We start from the raw sequence: 24,482 nt of genomic DNA on the forward strand, positions 1-24,482 counted from the left end.
GTCATAAGAAAGGATCACCAGTCGTTCTTAAAGTCGCTCTTAACCTTCGAACAGCTTTATGAAACACCCACCAGGGGCCCGTTGCATAAAACTTTTTACCTGAGAAAACTCAGGTTGTTTTTACCAAAGTTTTTGCCCTGTGTTAAAGTCAATGGCAGAAATCACACTAACCTTAGTTTTCATTTTTTACCAGAGTTTTCTAAGGTAAAAAGTTTTATGCAACAGGCTCCTGGAATTACATATAGAAACCCTCCACCTTATGTCACCAGTGGACAGTTCAGGTGTTCAAAATGGGTTAATGTTGAAAGGAAGCTACAACATGAGGATGGCAGGTGCAAGGATAGCAGGAAAAATGCTTTGATTATAGACTAAATCCACACTGCACAGTCAGTTTTAATCACTTTTGTAGGCTCTTTACTGGTCAGAACTTTCAAGCACTTCAAACTCAGACTGAATGCAAAACCCCCTGCATGATGCCAATTGACAAAGAAACATTATGGATTTATAAAGGAAAAAGTGCATTTTATCTTTGGTATGCATTGTGAAAGCAATAAAATAAATCAGATTGTCAACAAAAATAGACATTTAGAGATCCTGGTTCGTCTGTCCGCCATACTGTACAAAGTTAATAAATCAATTTTGATAGAAAATGACCCCCCAAAAAAAAAAAAAAAAAAAACCTGACATACTTTTCCATATTGTCTCTCAATCAGAAATCTTAGGAACGTCTGTGACTACTCTGGAGTGGTGCAGGAGCGCAATGACTGTGCAGAGGCCCATAGTCAGGAAGAACTGGAGGAGTGGAAGGAAAGACATGAGTATCGCATGATGAAGATCGCCAAGGCCAAGGAACAGAAGCTATACTCCTTTGTGGATGAGCTTCTAGCAGAGTACAACCAGTCTTCCAATGCTGAGTATGATGTGGTAGGTTCTTGTAGCAGGTTCTCGAATCATGAAAAACAGACACGGATTGCTGCAATGAGTTGGGAAAGAGATTTGAGCAATGTTGAGTAATCAAGTCTTTCATGTGCTGTGCTGATTTGGCACTAAGGTGGTACATTAGCTTGCAATGAAGCAAGCATACAGAGGTTCATGGCATGCAGAGTTTGGTGCAGGCACATGTGCTATCCGTTGAGGGCATGATAAACAGATATGGTCCATCTTTTTCGCTCAAATTATGTATCACTAGAATTGCCCTCATTGCTGTGATTTCAACTATGTTTCATGAGTAGACAAGTATAATAGAAACACTTGATTATGATCATGGTTCAAAGAATGTGTATTATTATTTTTTAATTTAAACTTTACTTCAAAAGTGTAGACAATTTTTGCTTTATATTGAGAGAATCTCCTTTGTGATGCGATTGCAACGATTCATGGTGCAAAAGAGCTTCTTGAGGATATATAGCTCATTGTGGGGGGGGGTGGTTGAATGTGTTTGTGTGTGTGTGTTAGGGCTGTTTTCAATGACTTCTTTATCGCTAGTCTTGTTGCGGTTTTTTTGCCACTTAGCGATATTGTTGTCCATAATACCGCTATTATGTAGGGACATGACGGTGATTTTCCGCGATTTCATGGAAACAGCCTTTCGAAATTGGCTTTTCAAATGGAAAATCACGGAAAACCTATTTTTTCCTCAAAATGCACAGAACAGCAACATAAATCGTTTCAAAATCTCCAGAAAATATGAATATTTACTAGCCACAAAACACGATCTCACTTCGCTATGATCATGACAATCCAAAAATCGTGACTGCACTCGACTCCATTCAATCATATATCGAATATCGAAAACATTCAGAAGCGCAAGCTCAATTTTAGCGAAGTAGCAACGTAGAAGGCAGCACACGGCAGTGTGTTGCTGCCCTCTATGTTCGAAGATGTACAGCACGATATCAAAATGGCGGATAGGCGAAAGACATTGACTGCCTCAGAACGATGTCCAAAAAGCCCAAAAATTATCGATAAAACTTCATCCAACCCTAAAATTATGCTAATAATGTGAAAGGTGATTATGTATTTATGCTAAATATGTTCGTTGTTTTGTAATCATTTACATCCAATGAATGCGGATTTTAAAGCGTTTTTGGTACAGTGGCAGATACAAATTTTGACCAACGCGAGTATTGTGTCATCGCTATAATGCATAAAAAATGCATATTGATTATGTTCTTTATTCGATAGTTATCAACATTGGTAAGGTATTTTTATTGATATATCGACAGAGAATTTTCTTAACGATAACAGCCCTAGTGTGTGGAGGGATGGACTTGGATAGTTTGGGGGATATTCTTGATAGGCTAATAACCAGATCAAAAACATTTAGAAAACTCTTTGTTTTTTGTGTTTTTTTTAGCAATTTCGATATTATTGTTTCTGTTACAGATGACGGAGGAGATTCCTGGGATCAGTACTATTTGTTCTAAGGACCTGAAGGCAATACTTCCAGTCAAAGAAAGGAAGTATGGTGAAGAGATTGCATTCCAATGGGAGTTTGAAGTACAGTCAGTTAGGGTAAGACCGTCTTACACATAAACTATCTTGGTTTATTTCTTAGAATATGTGAAGTCAGCAATTCGCAAGTAATGATAATACTCATGAAGTCTGTAGAACTCTAGTTTCCATTTTATGAGAAGTGATAATGATGACACAAGCTCCAGTGACATTGATCATCGTAACAGGTAATCTGTATTTGGCTTTTGTACAGTAGGTAGTACTTTGTAATATTTCTGACACTGAGCTTAGAGCAAGTACTTAAAATACTAGTAATACAGTGCGTCCCACAAAAAACGAAACCGAGATTTATCGATGATTTATCATAACTTAATCACAAATACAATAGACAAATGACCTACCATTGTAAAGCTTAGAATCTCCTCTTTCATCTGAAATTACTTAGATTATTTCTCATTCACACATGACTGAGCAAAAACAATTTGAAGAGGGGATTCCAAAAAGTCATTTGGCGGGCTGTATCTGGGTTTCAAAAAGAAAACCACATTTTTATAAAGTTCAATATCTGCTCTTTAATTTGATACCTCAATTACAGAAAATGGTCAAAAAATAAAAAAGTTCTGGTTATTTGAAATAAGGCTTGAATTTCAATAATTTCATAAAATTAAGAGGTTCTACAGGCTAGCGTTCAAACTCACTTGACACTCCGTTTTGTTGATGATCAGCCATGCATTAAGTCTTTTGTTAACCATGCGATTGCTTCTGTGGGAAACTGGTGAAAACACGTTTATTTAATGAAGTTATGGAAATACAAGCATTGTTTGGAGGGAAAATAACTTTTTTACTGCTTGACCATTTTTTGTGATCAAGGTATCAAATAAAGAGCAGATATTGAACTTTCTAGGCATGTGATTTTCTTTTTGAAATTCGGATACCCCCGCCAAATGAGTTTTTGGTATCCTTCAAATTGTTTTTGCTCACTCATGCGTGAATGGGGAAAAATCTAAGTAATATCAGATGAAAGAGGAGATTCTAAGCTTTACATTGGTAGGTCATTTGTCTATTGTATTTGTGATTAAGTTATGATAAATCATCGCTTAATCTCAGTTTCGTTTTTTCTGGGATGCACTGTATATTACATTGGGGGTCTTAGCTAATTAAGCTATTCAATCACAGGTTTGGTCTTCTCCTTTAGGTATTTTCAGGCCAGGGAAAGATAGATAATCTTTGTTTTGTTTTGTTTTACCTTGAAGTTTGTATCATGTTTGTTTGATTTAGTTTTTTTGTTTTAATGAAATGATGATTCTTATCTCTTTGTTCTTTGTACTTGCCGCATCCATACCGTATTCGTTTTAGCAAGCCTTTTTATGGGTTTTTTGTACATGCCCATTTCCATTCATTATTTTATTCATCTATATTTTTATAACTATGTACCTACCATTATCTTGTCATTACCACTGTTTGCTCCGGTTATGTTTTGTTGATACCTTTGTTTTGTTTCATTCTTATTTACATATAATTTTGTTCTCATTGTGTTCTTTTTAATTTGGAAATAAATACTTGAATTGAATTGAATTAAATTGAATATTTACCATGCGAGATAGAAGGAGGAATATTTAGACCATTGCATGAACCTTGGTGTTCATAAACTACTAAGACATAAAACTACTACTTAATAAAAATCCTTAATGTGTCAAGTTCCTTCCATGGAAACTGACACTTGTGAGTTTTTAAATTTCCAGTGCTTACTGTCATTGTAATGTCATCTATGGTGTGGATGGTCTAATTGATTATGCAATTTAAAAATCACTTCACAGAAATCTCTTAGGAGGGTTGGTCTCCTATATGACGAGCATCGCCTTCACTTCCATTTGTCACAACCCGATGATGAAGACCGCCCTCAAGTGTGTCCCGGTGGTCTGATATCTGAAGTCGGCGGAACGTCCTACAAGATCAAGATTGAATTCCATACTCATATCCTGGGTCTCTTCCATCAGTGGGTTGTCTTTGACTTTGGTAAGTTAGAATGGTGATAATGGGATCGTGATGGTGATTGGTAAAATTGCAAGTGATGCTTCTGGTGGTGATGTTGATACCGGTGATGAAGAGGAGGATGATGTTGGTGGAGATGGTGATGATGGTTGTGAGGAGATGGTGGTGGTGGTGGTGATGGTGGTAATGGGGATGATGATGATGATGATGATGATGATGATGATGATGGTGGTGATATGATGATGATGATGGTGATGATGATGATGATGATGGTGGTGGTGATATGATGATGATGGTGATGATATGATGATGATGGTGGTGATATGATGATGATAATGAAAATGATAGTGCTGTTTGGGGAAAATATGAAGAAAAGGGTGATTGTTGGGAATATTGATTATCTAGGTGATTATAACAATCAACAGTGATTGCCATAATTGTAATGAGTAGGATAAGTGATGAAAATGTTTGAACAGCGTTGCAATGGATATGAACATCACTTGATGATATTCTTTTCCTACAACATATCTTTTCTATCTTTTTTTAATGTTGGTATGTGTAGGTGAGAAGCCTGTATTGTTGCGGAAGCTTTCCATCCATGTTGGATCATCCAATGAGCTTGAAAAGTTTGCTAAGCAGCAGCAGACAAGGGAGAAGATCAAACTCTGGGATAGCGGTAACAGTCAGATCATCCCGTTCACCAAACCAGACATCCATGAGTGGGAAAGACAGTAAGTCAAACAAGTGCTGAATGCTTGCAGGGTGATCCTGCTTCCAAATATCTTGCTCATATGGGCATCCAATTTCAAACTTTAAATGAGGGTTGAGTTATTAACAGAGAGGATGACCAAAGTCTATGTTAGAGGCTGGATTTATTGAAAATGATTTTAACATAAAAGGTGTGTTTGTGGCAAAACTTGTCCATGGAGCCTTTATCATTCCTTCCTAACCCCCCCCCCACAAACAAAAAGAAAATATGATATTAAAGGCTTCACATATTCTCGATGTTGGTGGTGGTGGTGATGATGATGACGATGATGATGATGGCGATGATAATTATAGTATTTATTATATTTTTTTATGGTAAGAAGAAAAAAAAAGAAGTTGCTGAGTTTCTCCACCATTACTCCCTCCTCAGATTGATAGCTCATTACAAACAACCTACAACCCTGTCAGGTCTGGAGGATGAAGAGACTGATAGACGATTGAATGAAGAGAACTACAAACTTCACATGCATCGTATGCTGAATCTAGAAGAACTAGCATGCATGGATAGACTCATAAGGTATGGTATCTTCAAATAGTTTCATGTCGTAGTAGATTATAAATAATCATGTCTCAATAGCATGAAAATAATCCTTGAAGAAATGCTGAGTAATCATAGGTCTGTTATCACAAAGAAAATCATCCTGCTTAATAAAAGAATAAAGAAAAATTCCTTATTATGACCTACACATTTTCTTATATAACATTTCATGGATTTCAATGAGCTATTATAATGCAAACAGGTTTTCTTTCACACCTCGACAGATAATAAAGAATTGATAATGATTTACTGAGTCATAGCCCATGGATTCAGAAGCAAATGATGTTCTGTAATTCTATTCTATGACTATACATTGTAGATATAGTACTTCTTCTGAGATGTCCGTGTCGAACCAAGCTGACATGGGTTACCCCTACGGGACTCTTTTCGCTTCTAATGGGGAACTCTTTGGTACCATCAAGATTGAGGTACCGTTGTATGACGACTCCGAGACATCACAGATCGTTAGGGAGAGTGTTTCCCAGGTCCTTCTCAAATTCAATCAAGAATCTGATGTGGTCTATGAAGCAGTCATCATCAAGGTGAGATTGATTTATTTGACAATCATGGTTACATCTTTGCTTTTCACAACTTTACTCATGCAAAGTTTCGGTTTACCCCATTGAAATTAGAGAGGGTTGGGAGGGGGGTAAGTCAGCATATGTAGATCACTGTTATTCGTCTAAACTGGTTTATCACAGTTTTGCTCTTCAAAGCTGCCTGAGGCATCTCATTCCAGTCGCAGTAATGATCAATTTTTAACTATCTCCCCCCCCCCCTGGATTACGTGGGTGGCCTCATTGTCCTTGTTACTCAAAATGCTCTCGCCTTTCCTTCCATTTTGCCCATTTAAAATATCTTCCATTTCTAATCCAACCTTCCTCATATTCTTTCTTCAACACTTGCATCTGTCGTGTTTTGATGCCCTTTAATTTATTATCAACCTACATCTCGAAGGCCCTTCTCAAAATATAAGTCAATACCAATTTTCTGTATTTGTCTCACCATCTGATCCACTGCTTCCAATTTCTACATCTACATCAAAGATAAATAAATACTGATAACCCTTGCTTTCGATTCCGCACAGAACGCCATGCCCAAGGACCAATCAGACGACTATGTCTGTGTCAAGTTGAGTGCCCAGTGTGTCCAGGAGCAGAACCTGACATCCTTTGTGACCTTCAGCGGAGACAAAGCAGCATCTCAGAAGGTAGTCCCAGTGATCATCCAGTTCCAGCTTGATCGTATCAACTTTGTCTACCAGCACCATGCCGTGGATAACCTCAACTGCATGACCGTCCTCTTCCCGCCTTATCCTCAACAGGACAAGTACGTGTTCCAGGGATTGAGCGATGTTTATTTCGTATTCCAATTATAGATTAATGTATTGTTCGGGTCATCTGATTTTGGCAATGTAGACATACGGTGACCACAAAATCATGTTTTGTGATCATTTTAAATACCAAATCATGTGATGTACATGTATGTAGCAATTATTTTATTTCACGATCAATATTGAATGACCAATTATCATGATGATTCTGTTCTTGTGCAGGGGCAGCACCATAAGAGAGGTGCCAACCTCCCCACCCCCCCCCCACTATTCAATCAGTGAAAAAATTAGGAGAAAAATAAAGAGGAATCGGAAGAATAGTTTAAAAAGAAGTGGTATAATTAGGAGAGGTATAAAAAGGAGATGTCTGGATCATTTAAATCTATGATATCTCTGTAATTTCAGTTGAGAAAAAATATGTCACCTTTCTTCGGGTCATTTTGTTGAACGTGTTTTGAAATGATCTCGGCAGGTTTGAGTATGTCAGCTGGAGGGAAGTCGAGAGTCGAGATGAGAAGATGAATCCAAGGCAGGAGAAAGCGGCTCGCTTCATCTGCTCTGCTGGTGGTCTCCGTGGCAACAGCCACTTCCGAGGCAAAGGTCCTGTTATAATATTTGGTCCGTTCGGCACCGGCAAGACCTACACGATGGCCAACTCTGTAAAGCGGACTATGCTCGTCAGGAATGACTCGCGCATCTTGATCTGCACTAGATCCAATAGGTAAGTAATAAGTGACTGACTATGCTCACACAGTTCCTGGGAGAGTGTTTCATGAGGGAACATTGTCAGTGATTTTGACTGTAAGCCACTGGAATACCTGTATTTGATTGGCTGAGAGTCTATCTGTTTGTTAAAGTCTCTGTTAAGTTGCTTCATGAATGGAAAATTATTTACTGTATAGATCTAATACTTACAGGATTTTTTTCCAGAGTGTAGGAATTTTCATCAAAGTAAATGTCATTCAGAATTAAAAATGGAAAATAATTAAAAAGCTCTTGGAAAATAAATGCAGTTTAGGATTTAAATATGCCCTCCGTTGATATCTGTAAGACTTTCCCAATTCACAAATACTCTCGTCCATCTATTTGATTCAGGCTTTGATTATTCAGAGAGCTTGAAGTAAGATCAGAAAACACTGGTAATCTCCAATTTATTTTTTTTTGGGGGGGTATGCATGCATTCATTCATGGATGATTGAAAGTTGTGATGAGGTATGAGTCTAGCGTTAGTGGAACATGCATATTTGAATCTAGGAATTTAGAATGCATTACAACTTGGTTACTGATGGGGAACACTGAAACTCTTTTTTTTTTGTAGTATATCCCATTAAACTGAAACTTTGACCTTTGTTCACCTTTCCAAATCATATAATCTTCTCTTGCAATGTGTTTCTTTCATTTTACAGTGCTGCTGACCTGTACATCACTGAGCACTTAGACGAGTTCTGTAGCGAACATCCTGGGACAGTCTACATGGTGCGGATGTATTCAGTGACTCGCCAGACTGGAACCATCCATGAGAAAGTCATGAAGTATGTGCTGAAAGACGACCAGGGAAACCTGAGACATCCATATGACCAGGAGCTGAGTGGTAAGTGACTTTATTCTGCTTGAAAATGCTCAAAAAGTCAGAAGCAATGTCTCCTACCTATTGAATGGTTGCTTTTCTCGTAATAGAGCAGGAGCATATTTGTGTGTCAGCACACGGTTTAGTCTTTCTCTTGTCCCTAATATCTTATTCATGTGTACAATAGATCCATAACAATATAGAGGGCAGGTTGGGGGGGATTTAAATGATAAAGGCTCTAAAGCAATCACAACTAAACTGTTTACTTTGTCTATGTTTTTAAAAATTCCCAATGGCTATATCTGTTTGGTTTGTGTACTTAAATTCCATTTTATTTATGTTTTCTGTTTGTTAATTTTTAATCTGATGCAAAAAAAAAAATCTGCATTTTGGATGCTAATAAATTCAATTCTTCATACTGGTTTCATGATTATCCGAGAATAAGATACTAGTGATATGCTTCTCAAAGCACTGCACTTAAAACTTTGCTGGAGTGGTTTTGTCTTATGTCTTCTCCCTTCGGCTCCCCTCCCCCTTCATATCTTGTTTCTAATCATATTTAACAAGAAAATGTCATGGCACATTTGCTATCTTTTCACTTTGTGTCACATCTGAAAAAAATTTGGTGGTCACAGTTTGGAGCCCTTATTTGAGTCTGTCATAAACTCGGAATAACTTTATGAATAATTTAATGAAACCATTCCTGGTTTAGAAGTCCAAGATTATTCACATGTTTTCAATACTTTGATGTTCAAGTTCTTATGAACTCAAGACATGTATTGACTGTGGTACCATTATGTCACCCACAGACTGGGCCACTTATGCCAAGACACAGACGGAAAGCAACCGTCGGACACCCAACATTGTCATCGCAACCTTGAACACAGCCATTCACCTGACCCGTAATCTTGACCTGAAGGAGTACTTCACCCACATCATCATCGATGAAGCTGGTCAGGTCAGAGAGACGCAAGCCATCATTCCCCTTCAGCTGGCAACAAATGATACGTGTGTCGTACTGGCCGGTGATCACAAACAAATAAGCCCAAAGGTATAAACAGATATCAGTTGTAAATGCAAATACTTTTAACAGGGAATTGCGAGAAATTTGCGATTGGAAATGATACAATTGAGTGAAATGATGGATTGTTTAACTCATGTAAGATTTATCTATCAGTTTCCTGCAATACCCCTACAGTATGTTAGGGTTAAAGAGTCTGTTTGGTTGTAAATGTTTATATGTACTTATTATTATCTATGTTTAAAAAAAATACAACCGTGTATCATAACTTATTTCTTAATCCTTAATCCTTTCAAACCTTGTGTATCTCATTTTTCAAATTATGGATGCCTAAGAATACATCTCCAAAGCTATCCATTTTGTGAATATATTAGAAGTTGATTAAAATCATGATTTCAGGTACCATGATACAAATGATTGGTAAGATTATGAATATTCTTGCGCTCTCATTCACAGGTATACTCTCCCCGTGCCCGCAGTGCCAAATTCAACGAATCTTTGATCCAGCGACTCTTCACGTACAGTCGCGACCACAAGTGCTTCTTTCACCTCCTCCTGACCTACAACTACAGGTCCTGTAAGGAAATCCTTGACTTCCTGGCCTCCTACTACCGTGCTCGCCTAGAAGCCCGGGGTACCCACCCAAGACATCCTCTCTTCTATCCTCTGAACTTCTATGTGGTGAAGGGAGAAGACAAGCTGATGGGAACATCCTATGTGAATTTACAGGAGATGCTAGAAGTGGCCTTCAGAGTGGACGATCTGGTTCAGAACTGGCCCCCTGCCTGGGGTCCAGTCGATGATGAGAGCATAGCTGTTCTGACCCCATACACCCTCCAGGTAAGAAGATCCATCAGGTTTATGGTGGGGATAAGTTCTTGACCTGGTGACGCATGGAAATTGTGGTTATAATGCACCTCAGAATATGTGTATGTGCTTGCTTTAAGATTTTGGAATCACCAATATCGGAAGAATCATCTCAATTTTTCTCAGCTGTTGGTTTGTTTTTCCCACCTCTATTTGGCAAGTTTATTGTTGCCTCTGGCCAGTATTCTGAACCCGTTAAATTCACTCTTCATTCTAACGTTTTGGTAATTGTGACACAAGTCTCTCATAATACAGGTTTAATTTACATTTGCTTAGAATTGTCAAGCAATAATTACCAAATTAGCATTCTTCACCATTAAAGCATTTGGAAAAACATAAGAAACATACAGTTTAACAAAACTTTTGACATTTTTGGCTTCCCGTAATTTTAGCAGATTTTAATAGACTGAAGCCTATAATGTTAAAATGTACTTCATATAAATGTGTTTCCCCAAGGCATTTGAGTGACATGTGTGGTTGAAGTTCAGGGGGCCGTTTCATAAAAGTTGTCAGCACTGACAAGTTATCTTTCTCCGACAGTTACCTTAGTAACTATCAGAGGCCAGTGCCTCTCAGCCAATCAAAACCAAGGATTTCACTGAAATTGTCAGTATTGACAATTTTAATCAGTGCTGACAACTTCATGAAACACCCACCAGGACTTATGTTATGTTGACATAAAAATGAAGGAAAAAATGTCAATAATCATTACATGTAGAAGTAAAGAGAAGGATTGATTCTTGTACATTGTAGAAAGTTGTAGAAATGTTGAGGGGATCTTTTCTCTTTTTGCTCTTTTTCTAGGTGCACATCATACGCAAGGAGCTTAGGCGCAGAGGCTTGGGACAAATCACTGTTGACACTGTACAGAATGTGCAAGGTAGAGATATCTTTTACAATTTATTTTTTTATTAGAATACTTTCATTATATTGCTATGACAACTAGTGTTTTTATTTATCCACCATGATGCAGAGATACCAACCCAGACGATTCCATTGTAAGGCTCCTGGAAATGAAATTACTTCTTTACCTGTTTAAAACAAAAAATTAAAAAAGTGTTTTTCACATGAGCTTTTCAATTCTTATGCTCTTTGTTTGACAGATGCTCAGCAGTGTTGATTCAAATAGCCAAGATCTTCTTTTGAACTTCACTATACAATGAAACCAAATATCACAAAAGAATAAATCTATGCTGAATGTACATGGAACACCAAGGCACTATCATGAAGGGTTATAGGCAATTTTCTTTTAGAACTTGTATGTTATTTTCCCTTACAACTATTTGCATGACAGTAAATGTATATTGGAAACATTGATGTATAAGCATCTTTTTCAATCAGATATTTCTTGTATTAAGATGAACATTTGGTTGTTGGTTGTTTATTCACTGGTCTTTTAAAATTTCTTAAGTGAAATTCATAATTCATTTCTTTTTACACTTGCAGGAAAGCAGTTCAGGGCTGTGGTGATTAGTACAGTTCGTACCAGAGAGACGGTCAACAAGGCTCATATCACTGCTATTCCACAAGCGTCAGGAAACCATCAAGAAAACGAGTTCTACTATGCCTTCCTGTCTGACGAGCGCCTCCTCAACACGGCATTCACCCGTGCCAAGTCGTTGATCCTAGTGGTAGGGGACCCAGTGGCTCTCTGCTCAGTCGGGGCCTGCAACATGACATGGGTACGCTACATGCAGGAATGCCAGAAGAACAACAGCATAATGCCACCAGATATGACCATGGATATGATTCAGGAGGAGATAGCAGCTGCAAAGCAGAGGCTGAATCCCACTGCTGCACCATTTCAACCACGGAAGGGAATATCTTCCTCGACAACATCCACGGCTTCTCCAAAGACACATCAGTCGGCTTCCGCTTCTAACCATGTAGGTGGTTCTCCATCCCGATGGACTGATGGGAATAGCATATGGAGTAGGTCCACTAGGAATACCCGCAGTAGTTTCCCAGCAGGAGCAACTGCAGGATATCAGCGACTAAACAGTGACGAATATCCAGAACTACCCGAACTGAATCATGTCCAAAATCATGCTCAGAATACCTTGCATGAATCAGATGAGGAAGATGAGTTTGAAGATACAAATGAGTTTGAGGACATAAATATCCAGGATGATGACCTCCTGGAAGAGCTCCGTCTACAAGTGAAAGTGGACTATCAAGAGGAGATGAAGAAAAGTGGTGAAACCATTGAAAGTCCAGAATCTGGTGAGGGTACAGAGTCTGAACCCGAAACATCACCAGAACCTGAAGAAACACCTCCACCTCAGATACTGCAGCGAGGTAAACCTGTTCCAGCACCCTTAGAAAGAGGTGCCACCCAAAGGGAAGCAGACAGTAAATCTAAACCACAGAGAGAAACTGTAAAACAAGCCACTCAGACACTACCCACCCAGCAGCCTCAAACTTTGTCAACAGGTCAGCCATCCAAGCCAGATGTCGATATTTCAATCCCAACTGACGGAAATATTCCCAGCTTCCGTATGGTGGAAAGGGCTGGACGAATTGCTTTGCTGCCAAGACACATGCCGCAGAGGGCCCTAAGTCAAGTAGAAGATTATGATTCAGATGAAGATGAAGCACACGGAGTGGCAGATGAAAAAACTGAAGATGACTTCCTGGAGAAGACCGTTACGGAACCTGAAAAGTTCAAGGTCTGCACCTTCAGATATGATTTAAAGGGCAGGACAGAAGCCATACCTCATGAACGTGAAGCTTCAGAGGTCATATCAATCACCAGCAAGAAACGAAGAGGGCAAGCATTAGATAATGATGAGGTTGTGGTTGAAATAGTAGAGAACACAGAGGGCACAGAAGAATTGGAAGGAGTCGATTTGCTTGTGAAGGAGGAAGAAGAAAATCGAATCTATGGGAAAGTTGTTCACATCCTGAAAAGAGATTCTGATCCCTATCTACGCAAACTTGTTTGTACCCTAGACCCCTTCAGCAACAACCTGATGGTGCCAGTAGACCGTACATTCCCAAAGCTCTTCATAACGAAGACAGAAGACAAAGCTGAAGAGTCAAGAGACAAGAATCTGACAAAGGTCACAATACACACCATCTCTCGTGCTGCTGCTCAGACACAAGGCCGCTTTACACCAGACAGAGATGTGTACGTCAATAACAAAGAACGCCCTCATAAGCTCTTTGTTGTTCGTTTCTGGAAGTGGTATGCAAAGACACCATACCCACTAGGAGTGGTCATTGAAGAACTTGAACCAGGGATGAATCCGAGGGAGGGACTTCACATCCTGAAGCTGATTCACAATGTGAAAGACAAGTTCAAGGACTCGGTTAACGCTTACCTGAGAGAAAACTTTCCTGTAGGATGGACCATCCCAAAGGCAGACCTGGAGAAAAGAGTAGATCTCACAAAAATGAAGATCTTTACCATTGACCCTCCTGATTCGGAAGATCTGGATGATGCAGTTAGCTTGGAACCCATCAGTGGAAATTGTTACAGTGTTGGGATCCACATAGCTGATGTATCATACTTTGTTCCCAAAGGAAGCGACCTTGATGAAGAAGCAAGGATTCGATCAACATCCTTCTATCCATCCTTCCATGAAAAACCCATCCACATGCTTCCTAAGAAGATAAGCACTGACTTGTGCAGTCTCCATCCTAATAAGGACAGGCTGGCCTTGTCCTTGATAGTAGTACTCAACTCTGATGGAGTACTTGTTGAGCCACCAAATGTGTTCCGTACAATCATTCGTTCTTGCCATAAGCTCACCTATCATCAGGCAGAAGAGATCATCCATGGAGACTGCCCTGATGAATTACAGGATGTTGCTGAACCCATTCGCTGCTTACACAATCTGGCAAGCAGGAAACGGGCTCACCGCCTGGGAGATAAGAAGTATGTGTTCAATGCAGAGGATGATGATGGAGAGGTGCAGGATCCACTAGCTCACAGCTTGATTGAAGAGATGATGGTTCTTGCGAATGAAATTGTTGCAGATCATCTTCTGCTCAAGTATGCAGACTGTACGCCCCTACGAAGGCAGTTAGCACCAGCACAAGATAAAGTGGAGGAATGGAGGAAGACACACAAGGATGGTGTCCGCAATAGTATTCTGCTGACTGCCACTGTGAATCAGGATCAGGAAGAAGATGTTGACTATGATGATGATGATGATGATGAAGCCGTACTTCCGTTGACCAAACCAGTATGGGAGGAAATTATTCAGGCCTCCAATGAGAACACTCAGAAATCAATGGATAAGGTCATCAACATGATTTGCATGGATCCAAACCATCCTCTTCAAGCTGTAGCTTTGTCTCAGTTTCATCGGATTATGGAGCGCTCAGAGTATGTGAATTCGGGAGACCAGCAAGGTCCTGAACAGAAGGCCCACTTCTCATTGAAACTAAAAGCTTATGTTCACTTCACATCACCGATTCGCAGGTTCATTGATCTTGTGGTACACCGGATGCTGATTGCTAGCTTGGAAAATCTGCCATGTCCCTATGAAGCACGAGAGCTTGCCAACATTACTCATAATTGCTCAAGCAGAGCTATGCATGCCCAGCGCTTCTCAAAGGAAAGCAAGTCTCTTCAGCTGGCTCTGAAGTTAAAGGAAGCACCACTGCAGCTACTGACGTTTGTTGAGACACTATCAGATTCTGGGTTGAAGCTTCTCTTTCCACATAGGCCCTACATTCTACCAACACAATGCAAACTGGGCTTCAACATCCTCAAACCATCAAAGAGACCAGAGACCACTGCAGCATCTGAATCTGTTGACCTAGCATGGAAGACTCGAATCTATGACGTAAAACTTGAAGGACATCAGAGGCATGGACACAGAAAGGATCCCATAGAACTGGATAATAGACGCCACATTGTGCATATTCCAGAGGACAACTGGGAAGACATCCGTAACAGTGCAAAGACAGGAGATCATGACTCCATCAGAAGAGCCATTGGGTCAGCCATCAATTCTGGGGGGCAAGAGCTTCGTCAGTGCATGGATCAAATGAGGAGATTTAATGAGCAGTCCTCGATTGAAGTGACTTGTGAGTATGTGGACATGACGGGAAAGCAGCAATATTTTATTGACTTCTGCCGTTCCTTCAGGAAAGGCGACGTGAACCAAGTCCAGCTTCATGCTCGTCTCTTCAAAGGTGTCTTGACTCCACATGTCCAGCTCTTCAACATGACGCCTCACCTGGACGTGTGTGCAGAGCACCGTGATCAGCCTGTCCATTGCTTTTCAGACGTTGCCACCAGGATTCCAGGAAGGGAGAAATCCATTGCTGAATACAAGAAGTCCTGGCTTCCCATCTTGTCAATGATTAGTGCTTACAGTGCTGTTAACTCTGATGACACTGTCACCATCCACAATGTGGTGATTACCTGGAATAAATTAGAAGGCAACAGGTATCAGGGCTACTTCAATCTTCCCCTACCATTTCTAGAGCAACGCTTTGTTCGTATCGCCGGGAAACCACCAAAGAAGGAAAAGGGTAATGAAGATGAGGAGGACTACCCACTAGATTTCATCTGTGTCCGTTACAAGGATCTGCGCATCTCAACTCGAAAGCACCTTAAGATGCGTGAACTGGACAGAAGTTCCAAGAACCAAGAGACAATAGGACCTTACAATCGTCGAGCATGGACTGAGCAGACCTTCGTAGCGCATGGGTACTCCACAGATGTCCAGACTGACAAGACTGCCCAGCTTCGGACCATCACCTTCCAGCTCCACACCACGTCCATACCCTTTCCAGAGGATAAACTACTCTATCAACATGAAGGAAAGCAGATAACATGCACCATTGAAATCATCCCCAAGTCTCCTCCTGATCAGTAAGCATAAGTTTGTTAAAATTCTTGATTCTCTTGTCAAGTGAAGACTTTTCAGATCAAAATGTCAATTGATAGGCTGTCTAACCTTTTAGCAATAGTGATATGAAAGGAGATAAAAGAAAACCTATTAATTATTCCAAAATACATGTGAAAGTAAACTTATACACACTTTTTTGTGATTGTCATTATTTGATTAACTGAAAACCTAAATTGGAGTGTAATGTAACCCCCCCCCCCCATTATGTTATTGCCCTCCATAAAACTGGAATTACTGTACTTGACTAAAATTGTAAGTTTTTGTTTGTGCTATCCCTTCAATATTGATGTGGATAAAATTTTGAATATTTATTTCTCAGTTCTTTCCCCTCATTCTCCTTTGTATAGTATCAGTGATTTACAATGAAATGTACATCCTTCATACATCTTTTTTCCATCTGTAACACTGGTCATTAGTATTTGAGTAATGTCCAGAATGACATTATTTTGTTCTTGTAATGTGTGTCCAGAGTTGAGTTGTGTATTCTGTTTTGACGTTTGTAGGCGGGTTGAAAATTCAATGAGGAAGCTTGAAGACACGACGCCTCTGATCCGCAACATTTGTCTACGCAAACCTTGCAAGGCTGATGATGGAGTCTTTAATTCAGGTAAAGTGATTTTTTGTAAAAACATTGGCAGAATTGGCTTTGAAAAAAAAAATAAAAAAGAGATAACCACAATTATAAGCTGATTTTATCTTTTTTTGTTTCACCTGCATTGCAGAGTGAGACTATAGGCGCCACTTTTCCGACGGCGGTGGCGTAAACACCAATTCTTAACCAAAGGTTACGTTTTGGAAATGACAGCATAACTTAGAAAGGATATGTACCTAGTTCGTGAAACTTGGCCTTAAGGTTAATCAAGTATTACTGAACATCCAGCCTGAGTTTCAGGTCACATGACCAAGGTGAAAGGTCATTTAGGGTCAATGAACTTAGACCATGTTGGGGGAATCAACATCAAAATCTTAACCTAAGGTTAAGTTTTTGAAATGTCATCATAACTTAGAAAGTATATGGACCTAGTTCATGAAACTTGGACATAAGGTTAATCAAGTATTACTGAACATCCTGCTTGAGTTTTACGTCACATGACCAAGGTCAAGGGTTATTTAGGGTCAATGAACTTTGGCCAAATTGGGGGTATCTGTTGAATTACCATCATAACTTTGAAAGTTTATGGATCTGATTCATGAAACTTTGACATGAGAGTAATCAAGTATCACTGAACATCCTGTGTGAGTTTCAGGTCACATGATCAAGGTCAAAGGTCATGTAAGGTCAATGAACTTCGGCCAAGTTGGGGGTATTTGTTGAATTACCATCATAACTTTGAAAGTTTATTGGTCTAGTTCATAAAACTTGGACATAAGAGTAATCAAGTGTCACTGAACATCCTATGCGCATTTCAGGTCACATGACCAAGGTCAATGAAATTTGGCCATAATAGGGTATCTGTTGAATTACCATCATAACTTTGAAAGTTTATGGATCTGATTTATGAAACTTGGACATAAGAGTAATCAAGTATCTTTGAACATTTCGTCCGAGTTTCAGGTCACATGACCAAAGTTAAAGGTCATTTAAGGTCATTGAACTTGGCCATTCTAGACGTTATTGTCTCGCTGCATAGCAGAGCGAGACTATAGGCGCCGCTTTTCCGACGGCGGCGGCGTCAACATTGAAATCTTAACCTTGGTTAAGTTTTTTAAATGTCATCATAACTTAGAAAGTATATGGACCTAGTTCATGAAACTTGGACATAAGAATAATGAAGTATTACTGAACATCCTGCCTGAGTTTCAGGTCACATGACCAAGGTCAAAGGTCATTTAGGGTCAATGAACTTAGACCATGTTGGGGGAATCAATATCGAAATCTTAACCAAGGTTAAGTTTTTGAAATGTCATAACTTCAAAAGAATATGGACATAGTTCATAAAACTTAGAAATAAGGGTAATAGTGTATCACTGAATATCCTGCCTGAGTTTCACATCACATGATTAAGGTCAAAGGTCACTTAGGGTCAACAAACTTTGGCCATGTTGGGGTTATTTGAGGAATTGTCATCATAACTTTAGAATTCTAGTTTATGGATCTAGTTCATGAAACTTGGACATAGGAGCAACCATGTATTCCTGAATATCATGCGTGAGTTTCAGGTCACATGAAAAAGGTCAAAGGTCACTTAGGGTCAATGAACTTTGGCCATATTGGGGGTATTTGAGGAATTGTCATCATAACTTTGAATTTTTATAGATCTAGTTCATGAAACTTGGACATACGAGCAATCAAGTATCCTTGAACATCCTGTGCTAGATTCAGGTCACATGATCAAGGTCATTTAGGGTCAGCAAACTTTGGTAATGTTAGGGGTATTTGTGGAATTGTCATCATAACTTTAAAAGTCTATGGATTTAGTTCATGAAACTTGGATATAAGAGCAGCAATGTATCCCTGAATACCCTGTGTGTGTTTCAGGAACATGGTTAAGATCAAAGGTCATTTAAAGGTCAATGAACTCTGGCTGTGTTGGGAGCATGTGTTGAATGGCATTATAACTTAAGAAGTTTATGTTACTTGCTCATGAAACATCGACATAAGGGTAATCAAGTATGAATTATTGTTTTGCACATGTCTTAAGTCACATGATCATGGTCAAAGGTCATTTTGGGTCAATGGACATAATATTTTATTATCATATTAGTGTTTTCTTTTGTGAATAATTATTCATTAGCTGTTTTTCAAAGAAAGCACTGCTGCTATATCGAATTGCGTAATGCAGGTGAGACTTCCAGAGGCGTTCCACTTGTTATAAGATTGCTGTCATAACTTTCAAAGTTTATAGATAGGCCTATAGTGTATAAAATGTGGATATAGGGGTAATCAAGTTTCACTGACAAGTTTTAGGTCACATGATCAAGGTCAAAGGTCTATGAACGTAGTATTGTATCATTATATGAATGGTGTTTTTTTTTTAATAATTATTTTATAGTAGTTTTCAAAGTCAGCACTGCTGCTATATTGAATCGCGTGATGCAGGTGAGACCGCCAGAGGCATTCCACTTGTCAAGTCATGGATTTTCTTGAAATTTGGCTTTTCACAATCGAATGACTTAAGCCATTAGTCTTTGCTTGAATCCCTTTCTCCACTTAAATACCCAGACCGGACCCAAAAGTGAAATTGACAAATCATTCCAATCAGAAGCTTAATAAACTACTTAATACAGCTATGCATTTTCACCGCTTACCAGCTGAGTATTTTGCTTAAGAATAGCTCCAATTAACAGGCTTAGAAAGTAGGCTTTCTTGTGCTTTTAACCGTTTTGTTCCATAGGTTTGTACACATAAACACTGGGTGACTTTTCTGCTTTTCAGATTACGCATTTTATTTTCTTCACTTCGATCATGTAGAGATAAACATGTAGATATCTTTTCCTGCAAGCTTGCATTGATATGATATGCAGCTTTGGAATACTAGTAGTCTTTGCCATATTTTACTACCAGCTTATTTGGCGCAGCTTTCCAATTTTATCTGCATTAAGAATATGTGTAATAACTTTTCCTGACAGCAATTTAGGCCCAATAAGAGCCACACAAGGAAATCACAAAAACATAGTTAAGAGTTGTTAGGTTTCCATCCATATGAGCATCTATTCATTATTTTATTTCTGGCTTTTATCAAAGGAATAATTCCAAAAATAACCCATGTGCTCTTTGTTCCATTTCCCAAGATGAAATCACGAAGACTGCGCTGAAGGAAGGTGGAAAGGTGAAGGATCTGCATGTCCAGGAGACTCGCCTAAACCCTCTAAACAAGCCTCAGACAGAAGCTGTCAAGATGGCTCTCAAGAGCACTTTCTCTATCATCCAAGGTCCACCAGGTGAGTTGATCATTTGGTCTTTCAAGCCTGGTCTTGTTGGTTTTGTTTGTGTTAAAGTAGAGAGGAGAGTATGAATCAGATGGCCTGCCCTATGAAATGCCCCCTCTAAGTAAACCACAGTCAGAAGCTGCCAAGATGCATTTAAAGAACACTTCCTCTATCATCCAAGAACTAATTTCTATAATCCCACCCATAATCTCCACCCAAACAACAAGAAACACAAGATTAAACATAACCCAAGACTGTTAGGGTAAAGAAAGACTGTTTACAAGACCACCTGTCTCTTGTGACCTTGTGTAATGAATTTCTTCAAAAAGAAGTGAATGCTGTAGAACTTGTTGAGGAACAACACCTTCGTATATTAATGAATCCATACTTCCCATTCTAGGAACTGGAAAGACTGTGACAGGTGCCTATCTGGCTTACTTCTTTACCCAAGTCAATGAAAAGGTTCCAGCGATGGGGAAAGGTAGACCACAGATACTGTACTGCGGACCTTCCAACAAGGCTGTGGATGTCATTTCCAGTAAGTCCTCTATATCTTTATGAATTATGAATGATTCGTAGGTGCATTAAGTGATGTGATATACTATGTAATTATAGTAAATAGAATGAAAGAATATTGCACAATTGCAGTGGAAATCATTGTGCATGTCACCCAAAATGTAATCTCCACAATTGTGTAGTGGTATTTGCTTGAAATTAGATTTCAGCTGTGATTTTTAAGAAAGCTCAAAAACTTCTAAATTTTGATTGAGACACCCTTTTTAGGTTTTTGTCTCGCCTGCAGAGCAGAGCGAAACTATAGGCGCCGCTTTTCCAACGGCGGCGTCAACATCAAATCTTAACCTAAGGTTAAGTTTTTGAAATGTCATCATAACTTAGAAAGTATATGGACCTAGTTCATGAAACTTGGGAATAAGGTTAATCAATTATTAGTGAACAACCTGCTCGAGTTTCAGGTCACATGACCAAGATCAAAGGTCATTTAGGGTCAATGAACTTTGGTCAAGTTGGGGGTATTTGTTGAATTACTATCATAACTTTGAAAATTTATGGATCTAGTTCATGAAACTTGGACATAAGGTTAATCAAGTATTAGTGAACATCCTGCTTGAGTTTAAGGTCACATGACCAAGGTCAAAGGTCATTTAGGGTCAATGAACTTTGGCCAAGTTGGGTTTTTTTGTTGAATTGCCATCATAACTTTGAAAGTTTATGGATAGAGTGAATGAAATGTGGAAATGTTGTGTAGTTGACAAGCCTTAAGTCACTGTTCAAATGTCATTTATGGTCAATGAATGTGGTATTATGTCATTATATGAATGGTGTTTTTGTGAATGATTATTTTGTAGTAGTTTTCAAAGTTAGCACTGCTGCTATATTAAATCGCGTAATGCAGGCGAGACTGCCAGAGGCGTTCCACATTGAGCCAAACATGCACTTACAAAATATTTAGTATTTTCAGGCATTTTAAATTTTATCAAAAAAATGTGTGGAGACTTATATGCTCTGGATTTATTGCCAAACAATGTCACTTTTTTTTACCCCCCGCCAATCCAGGTTATTCATGTACAAGGTTAATAAAACAGGGCCGAGATTGTAAGCCGAGTTCAATTCTATTCAATGTTTGTGTGTTTTATTTTTAGGAGATACGTACAATGACCTGTTAATTTCTTATATATACTGTACCTTTCTAATATCACCAACAGTGTACTTGAAGAAATTCAACATCTCCATTGTCCGGGTCTACAGCGAGTCAATGATAGACAAAGTCTACCCCATCCCTGGCATGCCTAGTTCTCAATTCAAGTGGCAACGCAACCAAGCTCGCATCGATGATCGACTGGATGATGTCTCCCTCCACAAGTTGATCCGCAAGCCGGGAGCCCCGTACGCAGAGGAGATCCGAGCAACAGAGGCCAACTTCAGGCGCATCTCATCGACGACTGTAAAAGAGGCTCGAGCTTACAGACAACTCATTGATATGGCTGAGGTATGTCCAGATGGAATGTAAATGATTAAATAATAAATGAAAGGTAATAAGCTATATGAGGTGTTCTCTTTTTCACCTACTTTATAAGATTAAGTGTTCTTATTTGGTTGAGGATGAATGATTTCAAATCAAACATTTGATCTTCATATTTGCAAGCCAAAAATTCATTTTATTTGCCATATCCTTTTTATTTTATTAATTTATTCACAACACTTACAAACTAAGATAATTTTTGGGCAGCATTGTAGATCAAGTGTGAGAGGATTAGGTTTAGATAATAAACGTATTTTACTCCTATTTTCAGTACAAATTGTCTGTTGGATGAAATTGTTTCCTCTTTTTGATTTGTAGATTTTCGCCCAAAATATTCAAGTTCAAGTTCAATTTATTCAAAAAAACCAGACATATTATGAGTACAAATCAATGATCAGATGGTACAAAAGAATACATGATACAATATGAACGGTTTTCTAGGACCCCGAAGAAGCACAGCTTGTGAGTGGGGCCCTATACCTCTAAATAAGATGTAGATCTAAATGTATAAAATGACAAAGGAGAATACATAATAAACAGATATATAGACTACAGATATGTACAAAATGTACATTGAACAAGTGTCAGCATAAACACAAACACACTCACACACACACACCCTCACACGCAAACACACATGACTAGGGCGGCCAACTACGAGATACATGTAAAACATAATAGACTCTATGGATGAAAAACTTTCTAAATTAACTAAGATAATAGATTGTCAAAGAGGTATTTTTTACATTGCACTTTAAACCGATAAAGAGTTGTACAGTTCCTAATATCAGAAGGTAACTTGTTCCACTCCTTGATACAGGTTGTTATGAAAGAATTTAAGGATACATTAGTTCTTACATAAGGTCGGTGGATAAAGTTATGTTGACGTGTATTGTAATTGTGTATCTGAGAGTTAAGGGGAAATAAGTCTTTTAGTTGGCAAATTTGGGGGCAAAAATGAAGATTAAACATGAAAATCAGACAATTAAATGCAACTAACTCGTCAAAAGGGAGCAATTTTAGCTGAAGGAATAAAGGTTTACTAGGGTGTCTGGAAGTCGAATTGGTGATGAGCCTTATGATTTTCTTTTGTAAAACTTTAAGTTTGTCAATTTAAGTCTTAAAAGTATTACCCCATGCAACATTGCAGTAAGTCAGATAGGGAAGCACAATGCTGGTGTATAAGATTCTTAGAATAGACCCAGGTAAAAACAACCTTTACCTACATATAACACCTACACCTCGAGAAACCTTTGTACACACTGATTCTAAATGGGGTTTCCAAGTCAAATGCTCATCAATAATTACTCCTAGAAATTGAATATGCTCACTACGAGCAACATTGTGGCCCCCAACATCAAGAATATTGACATCGTCTGGAATAATTTTGCCTCGTGATCGAAAAATAATACATTTAGTTTTCTTAACATTTAGCAAAAGTTTATTACAACAGAACCATGCAATAACTTTTTAATTTCTACATTTGCAACTAAAATAAGAGTAGCAACGTTTCTATTTATAGTAAACTTGTGTCATCAGCAATCAGAGAATACAAAAACACATTTGATGAGTTGTTGATATCATTGACATAGATTAAATATAACAAAGGACCAAGTACCGAACCCTGGGGCACACCATAGTGAATATTACCAGATTGCGATTTAACACCATCAACCATGACATATTGTGTACGATCTTGTAAATAGCTTTGGAACCAAGCCAATGCTACTCCGCGTACTCCATAGTGCTCAAGTTTACTAAGAAGGATGACATGGTCAATCGTGTCAAACGCCTTGGACAAATCAAGGAAAATTCCAAGGCAAAAATTACCATCATCAAATGATTTTATAATAGTATTTAATAAGTTGAAAACACCCATGCTAGTAGAGAAGTGTTTTCGGAAACCATGTTGCTGAGGGATCAAAATGTTTCTTTCCAACAAAAACCCGTTCAATCGCTTGTAAACAATCTTCTCCAAGAGCTTAGAAAATATTGGCAAAAGAGCTATAGGTCTGTAATTAACAATATTCTTCTTGTCATCTTTTTTTAAAACAGGAACAACCTTAGCCACCTTTAACTTCGATGGGACTATCCCATGTGACAAAGAATTATTAAAAATAACACACAATGGTTCAACAAAATAATGAATACATTCCTTAAC

At 38.7% G+C, this 24,482-nt stretch overlaps 1 protein-coding gene across 2 annotated transcripts in view; it reads left to right on the forward strand.

Annotated features, from left to right (window-relative positions):
• The window catches only part of LOC129264287 (uncharacterized), a 57,034-nt gene that overhangs the window by 16,718 nt on the left and 15,834 nt on the right, over positions 1–24,482 (forward strand). For both annotated transcript variants that reach the window (XM_064097635.1, XM_064097640.1), the window contains exons 15-31: positions 714–924; positions 2,386–2,514; positions 4,272–4,470; positions 5,009–5,177; positions 5,585–5,731; positions 6,072–6,294; positions 6,840–7,081; positions 7,558–7,806; positions 8,492–8,676; positions 9,462–9,703; positions 10,130–10,513; positions 11,345–11,420; positions 11,987–16,373; positions 16,914–17,017; positions 20,143–20,292; positions 20,681–20,818; positions 22,005–22,288. In XM_064097635.1, coding sequence (XP_063953705.1) covers positions 714–924; positions 2,386–2,514; positions 4,272–4,470; positions 5,009–5,177; positions 5,585–5,731; positions 6,072–6,294; positions 6,840–7,081; positions 7,558–7,806; positions 8,492–8,676; positions 9,462–9,703; positions 10,130–10,513; positions 11,345–11,420; positions 11,987–16,373; positions 16,914–17,017; positions 20,143–20,292; positions 20,681–20,818; positions 22,005–22,288 — 7,519 coding nt within the window. The remainder of the gene's footprint in view (positions 1–713; positions 925–2,385; positions 2,515–4,271; positions 4,471–5,008; positions 5,178–5,584; positions 5,732–6,071; positions 6,295–6,839; positions 7,082–7,557; positions 7,807–8,491; positions 8,677–9,461; positions 9,704–10,129; positions 10,514–11,344; positions 11,421–11,986; positions 16,374–16,913; positions 17,018–20,142; positions 20,293–20,680; positions 20,819–22,004; positions 22,289–24,482) is intronic.

Source organism: Lytechinus pictus, chromosome 1 (genome assembly GCF_037042905.1).
Source record: "Lytechinus pictus isolate F3 Inbred chromosome 1, Lp3.0, whole genome shotgun sequence".
In the NCBI taxonomy this organism is placed as follows: domain Eukaryota; kingdom Metazoa; phylum Echinodermata; class Echinoidea; order Temnopleuroida; family Toxopneustidae; genus Lytechinus; species Lytechinus pictus.